Here is a 15,465-nt window from a genome sequence, read left to right on the forward strand (position 1 = left end):
CTAAGTGCTTGGTATATAGAGCTGACCAGGGCTATGTAGGAGTCGGGACTAATTTTGTAGGGTCAATGTTTTACCGGCTTCAAAATAAAATGTTTCATTATTTTATTCAGTTATTAATATTGTTCCATAATTATTACATAGGAATTGGTCACGGACTATAAATTAGAGGAGCATAGCCATCACAATAGGAGGCAGATTGATGGTTGGGCCTACTGACTGCACAGGCCTGGTTAGTAACCCGTATACAGCAGCGACCCAGGTCTACAGACCTATACTAGTATTAGTGGCTCTGACTGTCTTGTCCCAGCCAGGGGATTGCACAACCTGCTAATAAATGATATTGCGCCGCGATGGGGAATAGAACTCTGCACGCTGTTTATCCATTTGCAGACTAAAAAAAAAAATGGACGTGGAGACGGCTGTTTACTTTCCTTTCGTGAGCTGTCATTCGACTCCAGGGATAGACGAGGCATGTTCAGTGCTCTGTTTTTGGCCACTGGAGCTTGGCTGTGTGTTAGAGCACAGGAGGGGGGACTGAGGGGGGTGTTTGGGGGGAAAAATGTCAGTCTGAAGTGCTAGAAATGGATCCTGTCTGGGTATTTAAAGCAGAAGTGGTGGCTTATAGCTTCTGCTCTGTAAGGCTTAGCTTCTCCAAACGGCTTCCTCTGTCCCGTGTGCCGCTTTATCCGCTGTATTTGTCCAGCTCTTATGCCTATAACCCATAATGGCCACAGCAAGAAGTATCTGCCGGGAGTGAAAGGAGTATACGGAATGGATTGGATCCAGGGGCTGGAAACCATATGAGTATTACATCCAGCGGAGGGGTGTGGAGTCCTCTAGTAGTTTGTGCAGGTGGCCGTCTGCCTGGTACAGACAGGGGATTGCCCTGAAGGGCCCCATGCTGGCTGCTATTATTAGTGCACAGACCTCACCAGTCTCCTACACTTATTTTTGACAGCAGAACATTTGACAGAAATCACTTTGGCTATCCTATTAGATATCCTATCTAATTCTACTTTATATTTGTGCTTTCTCCAGCTACACGAAAGCAACTACGATGCCGGGAAGGCGTTGCAACGTTTGGTGAAGAAGCCGGTTCCCAAACTGATAGAGAAGTGCTGGACAGAAGACGAAGTGGTAAGACCCTGCTGTAATCCGTGATGGAAAAGCCTCAATGTTTAGAAAGAAGTCCCATATAACCTACCTATAAAAGGAGCGGTCCGAGGCAGCTGCCTCCTGTTTATAAGGACACTTGGATACACCTGGCAGAATAAATCTCGGCCCCGGCCTCTCAGCAGCAGCGTATAGGCAGATCACACAGCAAAAGCCAGATAAGATGCCACAGCCAATAAAACATGATAAGGCCCTTAGAACTGTTGGATGGAGCCGAGGTGATGGCAGGTTTATGGCTTGCCCTCGAGAATAGAATCAGATCGGCTTTCCTGTGTCCGTTTTGGAAGCGCTTTCAGTAATACATGGGATTCATATCTTAGCCAGTCTTTAGGGCTCCTAGAAACGGAAAGTCATTCCAACATGCAAGTATGGCCTCTGATTCTTTCTGGTGATTAGAATTTCATGCCTTTCCTTACCCATACTTAAAGGATCAATCCAAGATAAGAAGCAGAGCCTGTCTTGTCAATGTACTGTGTCTGGGATTGCATGTGGGCTCCGTTCACATGGGGCTGGTCTGCACTACCAGACGCCTTTCAGCAAAAATAAAAGCCAAATTCTCGTCCCATCCCCTGCTTCTCCTGAACAATCCGTTTAACTAGCTAGATGTTATACTAAGTACCATTACTTAGTGACTGTCAGTAGGCAGCCCCCTCTGATGAGAAGCCAATCCATCCCGACAGTGACAGACAATAGGTGTTAAAGGGGTTATCCAGGATTATTTGTTATTTGACGTCAATGGGAGCTGGGTGGTAAAAACATCGTCCAGCCACTATACAGTGTACGAAGAGCTCTGCTTCTGCTCCATACACTGCATAGTACTGTATAGTCTAGTACAGCTGAACCAATTATATATATATATATATATATATATATATATATATATATATATATATATATATAAAAGATTGGTTCAGCTGTATATATATATGGTCATTAAGGATAGGCCATAAATAAAAGTTTTAAAAAATTGCTGAATCTAACAAAATTTTGCCTACAATCTGTGGAGTGTCCCGACTGTCCCCTGCTGGAGTATATAAGAGGAATGAAGGTTTAGGCATGTTAGATTTCAGCATGCCTACACTTTAGGGCTAGATCACGCGGGGTAAGTTGGCAGCGGATTTTGACGCAGAATCTACCTCAAAATCCACTGCTCCCATTGACTTCAATGGGAGCCACTCGCTTCTTTTTTCCGTGAGCTAGTAACGGAAAAAGAAGCAAGCTACCCTATCTTGCCACGGCGCGAGGCTCCGGTCCATTTATTTGGGCCTAATCCATTACGGAGTGTCGTGACAGAATGTGTACATGCGGAACCCCCGTGTGAACTAGCCCATATTCTGCCAATAGATATTCCCAGACCTGTTCCAAATGTTTGCACACTCAGCCGAGGTAAGTGTGCAGGAATAGTTGTTGGTCAAAAAAAACAAAATTCCGTTTTCTAAGGTGTATGGCGGCCATACCCCACTCATATGGTGACTTTTGATGGAATAAAAAGTGATAAGTCAGTTATCAGAAAATCCTGCACGCCGGCCTCGCTGTCTGATAACACAGAAGAAATGTATCTGTCTGACGCGAACTGTACAGCACGAAGGCAACTTTCAGCAAGCTCTGCCACAGTCCATTTAATATTCTGTCAGTTCCTCCTAAGCGACAGGCTACAAACACTATGACAAGAAAGCGACTGCTTTGCGTTCTGACAATATTAAATGCAGGAGGAAAAATCCAAGTAAACTTGTTGTTTTACATTTTGGTGACGCTTCACATGTTTTGGTTCCTAAATCTTTGTCTTGTTTGGTTTTAATACAGAAACGGTTTATCAAAGGTTTAAGGCAATATGGCAAGAACTTCTTCAGAATTAGAAAAGAATTGCTTCCTAACAAAGAGACGGTGAGTGTCCATGTTTGTTTTCGGGTTCCTTACTGTAATAGAAATGTATTCGTTGACAGCAAGCAGTATGGGGCACCAGTGTGTAATCCACATCCTTGCCTGAATCAGGATTTGTAGGTGAGCAGAAGGTACCGGATGCGCCATAGAGATTCTCATAGGCCTATACGTATCTTTAAAGGGATCCTATCATTCACACATTATTTTTTTCTAGGTACCACGTCAGAATAGCCTTAATAAAGGCTATTCATCTCCTACCTTTCGTTGTCTTCTCAGTATTGCTTGTGCAGTATTGTAAGCGGTCATTTTCTCGTGGCCTGTGGGCATGCACAGTCTGCTCTGCCCAAGGCCCGAGGCCTAGAAGTTACAAGCCACCGCCGGAAGAAGAGATGAAGATGACGCTGCTGGAGAAGATGGAGGCGGCGCAGGAGAGAGTTCTCTCGCAGCATTGGGGACGCCCCCAGTGCTGTCTGAGAGCTGGGGACCACCCCCAGTGCTGTGAGAGAGTTAATTTGCATACCGATAAGAACTGAGATTGTAGGCGAACGGCGGTGTGGAGAAGACAACGAAAGGTAGGAGATGAATAGCCTTTCTTAAGGCTATTCTGATGTGGTACCTAGAAAAAAGTGTGTGAATGATGGGATCCCTTTAATCTTGGCCATGGAACTGGGAGGCTTAGATTGGAGTGAGGAGTTTTTAGAACCACCCTTTAGAGAGGGATTCTACCACCAAGTTTGTGTTGCCCTGACATAAGGGCAGCATAAAATAGTGACTGCCAACCTAGTTACAGAACTGTTCACTTACGGATTTCCTATAATAGTTTCCACAAAGTCGGCCGAGCGCAGTGTCCTTGTATTCATGAACATTGGCCTTGTGCGGCTGATTGACAGCTTTTTCCCTATTATTCACCATAAGGCAGAAGCTGTCAATCAGCAGCAGTCAGGCCACTCATAAATAAGGAAGATAACACTTTATTGAGAAAACTCCAACATCGACTGCACCTAATAAAGTACAAATTTTTTGGAAACAACTGCAAGAAGTCCAGTATATGACACAGGACTATAATTGGGTTGTTTGTCACCATTTTGCATCCCTTACATATGGGGCAGCAAAGACCTGGTAGCAGATTTCCGGTACACTCCTATAATGCGGTTATTGAGTTCATTTTAGGTGTGGATTCACTAATGTCAAGGATTAAACTCAAGGATTAGTTTTATTTTAAGCCTCATCTGAAGACTAATGCTGCTGTGTGCAGTACGTATGTATAGCTCGCATCACTAGGAGCAGAGTTGGTTGCACTAGTTTCCCGATTCCATAGATTTGATCCCATGTTACTAATATCCCCCTATTTCACCGGCCGAATTGAATCTGGAGTATTTTTGTTCCTTTCCTTGCTGGGTGAGCGCCATTCTCGAAGGGTTCGCCGCAGTTCTGTTGCACCTTCAGGCAGCAATCGTGTCCGATAACCGAAACATCACCTCTTAATTCTCATACATCGAAAAAGCGTATTCACAAACACTGACATCAAGACGTGCAAAGAGTATCTGATGGTATTTTTCGAAGCCATACAGGTAGATGTGCGAAGAACATAATGCGAGGAGTACGCTATTCTGCACACAGACATTACTTGTGGCCTGACTTCTAGGGTGATCTTCTAATGTTCTGTTTGTGAAGCCTCTCTAGCACTCGTGTGTTGTGAAGTTTCCCTTTATTCTGGGCGCCGTTGCTCTATTTTAGCTTTTTTTCCTCTCGGTACATGAACACTTTGGCCTACGTTCCAGCTGACAATAAAACTTTTCCATTTCTCTACATAAATGGAGATTTGCATGCACAGCAGCTCTGTCCCAGCTCCTTGTCCTCTCGCATAGCTGAGTGTTCAGCAGAACAGTTTGTGCCGCCGCAGGTAAAATTAGCTAATTTATATCTGCTGTTACCTATAATAGGTCACGGGTGTGACAGGAGCGTTCTGGAAACACAGCGGGGCGCACCGCGCAGATGTCAACTAACAGCCGGCTACTACTATTCCCTTTCCTTTCTGTTTGAGATGGCGTTCAACAACACAATTCCTGTAGGTGTTTTCTAAATGTCAGAGGAATAAGAGCAGTGATGGAGACGTCAAAGAGACACCCCTCCCCCAATGCAGAGCAGTGCATGATGTAGCTGCACCACATAGGCTAGGTGGCAGGTGTAATGTCACTTCATAGAAGCCTTATATCATCACGGGCCCAGGTTAGCGAGCGCCATCTGCAGAATACAACTAGAAGGCAAAACCCACAAGCACAGTTTGCTTAATACATAGCGGCCGTAGTAAGCCTTGCATCTAAATAAGGATTAGGAATAGGATTTCTTCCTAAAACCACACCATACCAGCTTCTATGGGTTTTGTTGGGAATTGCAGCCCAACTCCTAATATGGTATAAAAATAAATGTGCATAGCTGCAGTACCACAGACAGCCTGTGCATAGGTGTGGCACTGTTTTTGAAAGGTAGCAGGCTCCTTTTTTTTTTTTTTTTTTTTTTTTTTATAATTGTATATATAAATACTAGAGATGAGCGAACACTGTTCGGATCAGCCGATCCGAACAGCACGCACCCATAGAAATGAATGAAAGCACCTGTGACGCCGGCCGCCGGCAAAGTCAGTGTCACAGGTGCTTCCATTCATTTCTATGGGAGCGTGCTGTTCGGATCGGCTGATCCGAACAGTGTTCACTCATCTCTAATAAATACATATAATCCAGTCCAATCTCTATACTTGGGCACTGTCCTGTTTAAAGTGGTTGTGAAAGTAAAGTTTCCCTCACTCCTTTCAGTGGCTTACAAATCAAAGACATAGAATATACAGGCAAAGTCTCTTAGGAGTCCAGTGGGCGGTCCTAGTGATGGATACTCCTGCGCTCCCACTAAGAAAAGTCTGTCATTGATTAAGACTGCCCACTGGACTCCTAAGCACAGAATGAGCAGAGATTTAATAAATGTCAAGTAATATATCGACCTGCTCTATATGACATGTTTTCTGCAGATAAGAGTTAATTTTCACTATCACAGGTTTTCTTTAAACAATCGTGCCATTGGGGTATACCAAGTGTACCGTCTAATACGCACTGTATATGGATCTTAGGATCCTCCCACCTATGACTACTGTGTAAGAGAGTCTGAGAAAGTGGAAAATGACTTGATCAGTTCTATTCACATTGAGGTCAAGAAGCTAAAACATGAAAGATAAGACAACTAGGAAGCTAAGACATAAGGCAATAAAGAAGAAAGGCTTAGAGCCTGCAGTCGGATTAGCGTATTGTCAGCATATAGAACATAGGAGCAAGAATGCTAACCAAGTTGATAAATCTTGATGGAGAAGAAGATAAGGTCTTGAGTTCAGAGCACTTTCCTTATCTTTGTACAGTTTTATCCCACATTCACTGTTCCTCTCCTAGGCAGGTCTTGTGGTGAACTGACCATTGATTTGCCTCTTTGTGCTTGGCCCCATACTCCAGTGAATCCTGGTCTATCATACGTTACTAGATGTTCACCTTTATTTCCCATCCACTCCCCACATTGCCTCGGAGCTGTGACTGGTTGTGCTGTGTAGGTTGTGAAGGCCCGGCCATGTACTATGCACTGGTGCAGATTATTTTCTAATCCCATTAAGTGGATGAGGTCTGTAGCTCCAGTGGTATTGGCTTGTAGGGGAGGGCAGATGGTCTTGTAGAGCGAGGCTGATCCATCTTTGTGCAGTCTGAGCTACATGGATTCACTGCAAGAATAAGCCTTTGGCTTACTATTGTAATGAATCTGTATCATGGGGACATCACAGCAAAGTATTAGTGTATCCTGCTCGTACCGAAAGGGTTATATGTGAGCAATAGAAACCTTGGCTCTTACCACCCCCTTGAGACCTACATTTCTCTGGCTCATTTAAGGCTTTGGAATGAATCTGCCTCTGCAGATATTGTCATCCCCTGTTTTCCCGGACAGAGGGTGAATCAGATGAATATAATGGCCGCCAAGAGCTTCTCTCTCGTGTGTTACATCCCTGCTACGTCTGCTTTTATTAATAGAATAGGCTAGAAGTAAAATGCCAAAGTATCAGCCCTCTTGCCTGGCGTAAAATGAAGTTAAAAAAAAAATAAAATGGCTGGGTATCTTCATGTGCCTCCTGGATTGCCCACGGCTGGCTCGAACTTTAATAGCAATCATCCCTTTAGGCTTTGTTATTTTCCAGACATGACAGCTCAGCTGATAGAAATGTTTTCCATTCAACTTTGCAGCAGATGTGTGGCAGCACAAAATTATAAAATGTCTCATATAATTCACTGCTTCCTCCCGCTTGTCTCGACACAGCCTGCTGGTGCCTGAGTTTGTGCTTACACTAGTTCTAGTCCCTGCGGCTGTGGCTCCAAGTATCAGATGAGGTCGATCTGGTGTTGATGACCTAGTCTATGAATGACCTATGCATATGAATGCATAAGCAGAACATGGGCCAACTGTAACAGTGGGTGCGTTACCTAATTTCTAAGGATAGGACATCAATATCGAAATCCTGGAGCCTTCTTTTAAATGTCTCAGCCAGATAGGAAATTTCAAGCCGTAGAGGAAACTTTCTAGTAGGTCCTGCGATTACAGCAGCATCAGCAGTGTGTGTATAGGAGTATAGTACCAGTAATATTAGACAGCACCCTTGTAGAAACAGTTACCATTGACCATGAAGTGAAGTACATGCAGACACATTGACAATCCATCCATTTCTATAGGATTCCTGGAGACCGCTCTGTCCTGCACCCCATATAAATGGAGCTATGCAACCCTTGCTTTATTCAGATGGGGATATGAGGGACCCCAATTCTCATAGTCAATGTGGTCTCATCTGTCAGACCCACACCAATCCGCAACTTATCCCCTTTGCTTTAATGTTTTAGCAGACTTGTCATTTATTGGTTCCTTCCCTACATTATTGCTTTTCTTCCTTGCACAGCATTTGCTGGCTCAGAAGAGATTAGTGTCAGGCCGGGGATACTTGGCTTCCGACTACCGCACCTATTGGTAATATAGCTGCCATTATTTATTTTCTTTCAAATCTGCTTGAAGGTAAATTGTACCAGAAGGTGATCCTGTGAGCAGGGGATAAGAAGGGCCTTGAAGGGCTGAGGTTCCTGTCACTGCCAGGAGGTGATTTGTGCTTAATTAACAGAGGCCGCTCCAAGGATTGAGAGCGTGACGGCCCAGTATGAATATTTCATCAGAGGACGGGGCGGCGGGGTGATCAGGGCAGGGTGTTTGTAAATCATGCAGGCTTGTACATCTATTACAGCCCTTTGTAAAGGCGTCTGTGACTGTCATGGAATGCCTTGTATCAAGGTCGGCCTTAGAAGAGGGGGGTTTTATTGGTTGTGTTTGATGGAGGAAAGAACTTTGGGAAGTGTGCCCCCTATACAGTACAGTAATAATTGTTTAACCTCTATAGCTCTCTTCAGTGCATCCCTATAGCAGCTCCTATGCGTGTGTGTGCATAAGCATCCCACGGGCCAACTTTAACAGAGGGTGCGTTATCTAATTTCTGAGTATGGATTTTCAAATGCTGTACAGCAGGGCCTAAATGGATGGTGAAGCCCAAAGCAGGGACTTTAAAGCCAAAACTGCACAGAGATTGCCAGTCTCCTATTATCAGTGCAATAAGGCTAGAAAAGCTGAAGGACCTGCAGTGACATCAGGTCCTTCACCCCAGAGCAGCACAGCCATAGTGTGCAGGATGGATGCTCTAATCCGGAGACATAGGCATCATAGACTGGTACTGGAGGTAGGAGGCTCCTCTCCTGGAAGCGGAGAATGATTTCCATCTCTAGCCCTGTTGCCAATGGGCTAGAAATGGAAAGGGGAAGAATGTACCTGCCATTAGCAGAGAGGCATTGTGGCATTTGTCTGGCACTCTGTATTTTTCTGGTGCAGCCCTGGCATCACACAAAGTTGACTGGTTGTGTTGGCTCAAGTCCGAACGGTTTTGAAGCCCCAATCAGCAGAATAGATCTGTGAATATTCAAGAACCGCTTCAGGCGGAAACACAATAACATTAAGGACTTCACATACAGATAATTGGGAATATCAGAGTAGGACCGCCCACTGGACTCTTAAACCTAGATGAGCAGAGATCTAAATATATATATATATATATATATATATATATCTGCTCTGCTCCTCCTGCTCTATAACGTGCTGTCTGCTGATCAGTCTGCATTTCTAATATGACAGGTTCCCTTTAATCCTGACAACATCAATGGCCACACTTGTGTTATGGGTCCTTTAAGGAAACCTGATACATAGTGGCCAGCTTTCTTCTTGTGTTTGCTTTCATGCTGGTACAACACTGGGAGGTTGAACTCTGCACTGTAGGTGTGATAGGTGTGATAAGCCGCCTGTACACGGCCGGGCGCCTCCCTGTACACACTGCTTACCGCGCAGGTATAACACATTGTTAGCTCAATAAGGAAATGAAAGGACTAGGTCTGGGTGCACACACATTGTCTGCAGGAGACGTCTTGCAGGTAATGTTTAAGGCTTTATGGCTGGATAGTTTGCTGCTGCCGGTGACCTGTGCGGTAGGAGGGCTTATGTTCAGACTCCTTGTAGCCATGGGGTTGCCTGGGAAGTGTGGTGGGCTTGGCAGCCTCCTTATCTGTCCTGATGTGCTTCCTGCAGGGTAACCTACTGTTTCTAGATGGCCTTCACTTATCTTTAGGCTCTCATTATAAGCTTCACACTTTAGGGCTGGGGCGCTTCACAACCGGTATGTAGTCTGCAACTGGTTCCCAGAAAGTGACCCTGCAGGCTACAGGTGACTACAGCGTCTGCAGTATCTGAACTAGTCAGCCCAGGTGACGGGGACCGACCATCAGTGTAGGGATTGCTGACCGACATGTCATAAATGGGACTATGCCAGTTTTGTATTTTGGGGCCGTACAATCAGATGAAGGGTTTTGTTCTTTACCTCTTCACTGCTAATACCATGATGCTGAGAATAAGCTGCTGTGACCATACTAAAGCCGGCTGTCTATTGCTTCTTCCAGGGAGAACTTATCACCTTTTATTACTACTGGAAGAAAACTCCCGAGGCCGCCAGCTCCCGTGCCCACCGCAGACATCGCAGGCAGGCTGTTTTCCGTCGGATCAAAACCCGCACCGCTACCACACCTGTAAACACACCATCCCGGCCGCCTTCCAGTGAATTCTGTGAGTACAATCGGTGACAAGCAAAGCAAGCGCTTTAACCTCAGCCCCTGTCTGAAGATCACATTCAGCGCTGGGAATGTTTACACAAAGAAACAGGACTGAACCTGAATTGGGAGACGTCTGATAATGCGCACAGTGTGCGAGGCCCTAACAATGACACTTGTGGATGTGCCAGAGTAGGAACCGCCATGGGTACTGCAATGTGACTGCTTAAAAGCAGTGTGCTGCAGAGAATTGCTTTTTTTTCTTTTTCTTTTTTTTTTTTTTTTTTTTTTTTTTTTTTTTTAGCATATCTTTAAATATTTTTTGGTGAGTTTTCCCCCCCATGTTATCTTTATTTAAAAAAAAAATTGTAAAAATTTTGCAGTCCTGGCTAAATAATATGCTGAGACTGTTTTAGGCTTAGTGGTAAGAGATGGAATTGCAAGATTTTTAGTTTGTTTTTGTTTTTTTAATGTAGCACCAAAAATTCATAAAAAAAAATTGTTTAGCATAAAAATGTGGTTTAAACAATTGGCCATGACAACACATTCCTTTTAAGACTCCGTAGACTGCTAGCTCTCATGACTCCCCAAAGATCAACTCAACCAGGTGAGTGTGCTCAACAGAGAGGGGAGAAAGCGGCTACTAGACACCGGGCAACTGCTCATCTCCGGGGCACCAGCCATTATAGTGATGGGTAGTTACACAACACTACATGCAATATCATCTGGTGGTCCTGATTCACTTTTCTCTAATATGTATCTGAGCCTTTAGTGTGCAATAGACCATAAATCTAAAACATTGTGGCCTGATATTTGTCTTTGCACATTGCCAGGCTTCAGGGGTTCACGTCTTCCTTCATGAAGTTATAGATGGCCCTTTACGGTAGCCTACATGTTGTCTCTGCTGCAGCGGCGGGCACAATATGCCACAATACATTGCCGTGCCCAAGTCTCTCTATAAGCCCCACAAATGTAAAGGTAGTGATCATGTGTCCACTACTGCTCCAGTCACACAGGGGGCGACTATCTTGTGATCGCCTCCGCAGCGTACAAGCGGAACATATGCAGGGAAGCTGCGCTTGGTCCGTTCAGTACAGAACAGGATGCTCTGACAGATTGATTTCAGCAGACTACGTTTATGAGCAGGAGCTTTCTGCCAAAACAATGTTATTCACACTTAATTAAGATGTCAATTTGTACAATTAGCTGCGGTGCTGCCGCTGTTATTAGTAGTAGTCGCATGGTTTGGCGCTTGCTGCAATTGAATGTTTTTTACATAAGTAATCTGATTAATAACAATTAGCAGTCAGGCATGGTGAGTGGGGGAGTGATGGCGGATACAGGTGTGATAAGCAGCTGCGCCTTCCTTTTACCTTGTTTTATTTGTGTCATATGTGGACTCTGATTATAAAAAAAAAATATATATATGTATCTATATGTGTGTATTTTAGAATATCCATTCTTAATGTATACTTTCTTTTACAGGATATTATTTTATGGAATATTGTATTTCAATTACTTATTTATGGCATTTTGTGTAGCCTAGTGACATGTACTAACCGGACAGAGGCCAAAATAACCTCCTGACCATATATACTATCAATGTAATGGGGTTAATATATCAAGACTTGACAAACCCTGTGCCAGTGAAGGAAGCACCTAATTCATAAGGCTACACTTCATGGTGAATTAGGCTGTTCCTCCCGGCCCCTTGAGCCTACACACTAATCTATGGAGCCCCCACAAAAGTCTAGTGAATGATCATGAATGGCATGGCTCCTGGACCTGGCCCCTCCAGTTGCGAATCACCAATGTGCAACCATTTGACACCACAAAAGTGTCATGATGGGTTTAATGAATCCCCTGCTATTGTGCACACACTAAACATATGGCACGGACTAGTGCTGGATTCTTATTCTATCATTGTAGAGAGGTCATTACTTTCATTGATCTTCTTTGTTTTCTTGCCGTTTTCCTCTATTCAGTGGACCTGAGCTCGGCCAGTGAAGATGACTTTGACAGCGAAGACAGTGAGCAAGAGTTAAAGGGTTATGCTTGTCGTCACTGCTTCACCACCAGTACGTAATCTCTATCGCTTTCTTGTCTCAAGGACATCTTAATGATATCCACAATCCGTATTTGGCGGCATTGTTTAATGTTACGTATGTGCTCTGCCTACAGCTTCGAAGGACTGGCACCACGGTGGCAGGGAAAACATTCTCCTGTGCACAGACTGCAGGATCCATTTTAAAAAATACGGGGAGCTACCACCTATCGAAAAGCCCGTGGACCCTCCACCATTTATGTTTAAGCCCGTAAAGGAGGAAGAGGATGGTCTTAACGGAAAACATAGTATGAGAACTCGGAGGACCAGGGGCTCGGTATGCAAACTGTTTTACATCTTTTACCAGAGGCTTGTATTCTTATTTAGGATTGGGTTCCATATTGGCCTGAAACCTGCTCTGAATACTAAATTCAATAGGATATTAGGGGAATACCGTATTTCCAGTTAATCCAGTTTCATTCAAGTTATTCAATGATTTTCTTCTGCCAAATAGATGTCTACATTACGCAGCGGACGTAAGAAACAGACTGCCAGTCCAGACGGCAGAGTCTCCCCTATAAATGAAGACATCCGTTCCAGTGGCCGAAATTCTCCAAGTGCTGCCAGCACGTCCAGTAATGACAGCAAAGCGGAGTCCCTGAAGAAGCCATCAAAGGCAAGCAGCGATTAACTAGTCAGATTGCATTGTTCATTTACTGTCATTTTCTGAAGTGGGCCGGGGTCTCGTGCCCCAGAAGTCTCTCGATTACTGGCCCATATGGTCGCAGATTTACATAGTATGGTGTGCCTCGATGGTGCATCCCTTGTCTAACATGTTCTTCTTTGACTGCAGAAGATTAAAGAAGAACCCACCTCCCCAATGAAGAGTGCCAAACGTCAGAGAGAGAAGCCAGCATCTGACACTGAAGAGACAGATAGGGTCACAGCAAAGAAATCTAAAACACAAGTATGTCACAAAAACTGTCTCTGCTATCTTTTATAAAGGGAAATCATTGTGTCTCAGTATATGTTTTATCAATTTATCGTGGCCACCTATGTAAGCAGCACTAACTAAAATCCCATTTATATTAATACAGGAGATTAGTCGGCCAAACTCCCCTTCGGAAGGAGAAGGAGAGGGTGAAGGCGAAGGAGAGGGTGAAGGAGAGAGCTCGGACAGTCGTAGTGTAAACGATGAGGGTAGCAGTGATCCTAAAGACATTGACCAGGATAATCGAAGCACATCGCCCAGCATTCCAAGCCCTCAAGACAATGAGAGCGACTCTGACTCTTCTGCCCAGCAGCAGGTGTTACAGCCACAAAATGGGGCTCCAGCGATGGTCCCACCTGCGGTGTCGCCAGCACCTCTTCCACCAGTTGCACCTCTTCCTCACAGCATTACACCTGCTCAAGTATCACCATCTCCATCGCTACCTCCTTCCCAGCCACCCCAGCCCCCATCACTTTCCCTTGTTCAGGCACCTGTTTTACATCCTCAAAGACTTCCTTCCCCACATCCAGCAATACAGCCCCTTGCTGGTTCTCAAGGAGAGCCTCAACCCCCAGTCCCTGCACAAGTCCACCCACAATCCCCTCACCATGGCCCAGTAGCCTCTCTCCCACACAACATCCAGCCACAACCCATATTACAGTATCCAGGTTCCTCTCCACCTCAGCCCTGCCCTGCTCAGGTCTCTCCAGTGCCACAAACCCCATCTCATAATTTCCCTCATAATACTCAGGGACCACCAAATGCTCAGCCTGCGCTGCAGACACCACCTCAGCCTCCGCGTGAGCAGCCTTTGCCCCCAGCACCCATTACAATGCCTCATATTAAACCTCCTCCCACTACTCCTATTCCTCAGACTCCTACACAGCCCCACAAACACCCTCCCCATTTACAAGGTCCTTCTCCATTTTCTTTGAACTCCAACTTGCCACCTCCACCTGCTCTTAAGCCTCTTAGTTCACTTCCTGCACATCATCCTCCTTCTGCTCATCCTCCTCCTTTGCAGCTTATGCCTCAAAGCCAGCAACTTCAGGCAACAGCAGCACAACCACCAGTCTTGACTCAAAGCCAAAGCCTTACCCAAACACCGGGGCACCCTCAATCAGGGCTTCATCCTATACCTCCTCAGCCATCCTTTTCACAGCACTCTTTCATACCTGGAGGCCCACCATCTATAACCCCTCCAACATGTGCTCCCGCTTCTACCCCATCTTCCTTACCATCGGCATCTCCAAGTCTTCAGCCACTGCCATCTGCTGCAACCTCTTCGGCAACCTCTGGTGTTTGTATTCCCGTGGTATCTCCATCACCCAATCCACCACCGCTGCCACCAATCCAAATTAAAGAAGAGGTACCAGATGAAATTGATGAACCTGAGAGTCCTCCACTTCCTCCTCGGAGTCCATCACCAGAACCCACTGTTGTGGATTCACCCAGTCATGCCAGCCAGTCTGCAAGGTTAGCATATATTGGCTTTGTTTCTTTAATTATGATTTGGGCTTGATAAAATCTGGACACAACTTTTTCTTATTAGGGAGGTGGAAATAGGCTAATGTCAGACACCTCTTATCTCCCCGAGGATAAAGAGATGAGGCGTATTGAAATCCCATTTTTGTCAGGGTGAAGTCAGCACAGTCCTATGCACATTAAATGATTTGTCGGTCCCATAGAAGACGGACATTTATCTAATGTGCTTGAGCACATTTCACCTTGGAAATAAGTGAATCTCTTGATTTTCAAACAACTTTTCATACATGAATAGTACAGGTGACTAGAAGAAACTTTGTAATATATCTTATTAAAGAAATCTGTTTCCTTCTCCACTTACCTGGCTGATTTACATTTTACATAGAAGTCTATGGAGGGGGAGAGGAGGATGAGTGAAAAGACACACATAGTGCTACCCAACTACAACACTGTGAATGAGAGTGCTATTTTAGACACTGCTGTATTTCTTCAAGTTAAGAATAATGCAGTAAACTTTCCATCTTGCCCTTCCCCTCTCCATAGACTTCTGTATGAGGCTAAATCTCTTGGAGGTGGAAGGAAACTTATTTTTTCAAAGGAAATATGTCACAGGAATTAACCTATTATCAGTGTTACATAAACCAAAGCGCTTTCCTAGATAGATACATACAGTTCGTTGCAATAAG

At 44.8% G+C, this 15,465-nt stretch overlaps 1 protein-coding gene across 3 annotated transcripts in view; it reads left to right on the plus strand.

The window, feature by feature from the left end:
• Positions 1-15,465, plus strand: part of RERE (arginine-glutamic acid dipeptide repeats) — a 234,945-nt gene that overhangs the window by 207,124 nt on the left and 12,356 nt on the right. For all 3 annotated transcript variants that reach the window (XM_075279651.1, XM_075279653.1, XM_075279654.1), the window contains 8 exons: positions 1,039-1,137; positions 2,977-3,057; positions 10,113-10,275; positions 12,245-12,337; positions 12,441-12,640; positions 12,818-12,979; positions 13,157-13,270; positions 13,401-14,770. In XM_075279651.1, the coding sequence (XP_075135752.1) occupies positions 1,039-1,137; positions 2,977-3,057; positions 10,113-10,275; positions 12,245-12,337; positions 12,441-12,640; positions 12,818-12,979; positions 13,157-13,270; positions 13,401-14,770 (2,282 nt within the window). The remainder of the gene's footprint in view (positions 1-1,038; positions 1,138-2,976; positions 3,058-10,112; positions 10,276-12,244; positions 12,338-12,440; positions 12,641-12,817; positions 12,980-13,156; positions 13,271-13,400; positions 14,771-15,465) is intronic.

This window comes from Leptodactylus fuscus, chromosome 6, assembly GCF_031893055.1.
Source record: "Leptodactylus fuscus isolate aLepFus1 chromosome 6, aLepFus1.hap2, whole genome shotgun sequence".
Lineage (NCBI taxonomy): Eukaryota > Metazoa > Chordata > Amphibia > Anura > Leptodactylidae > Leptodactylus > Leptodactylus fuscus.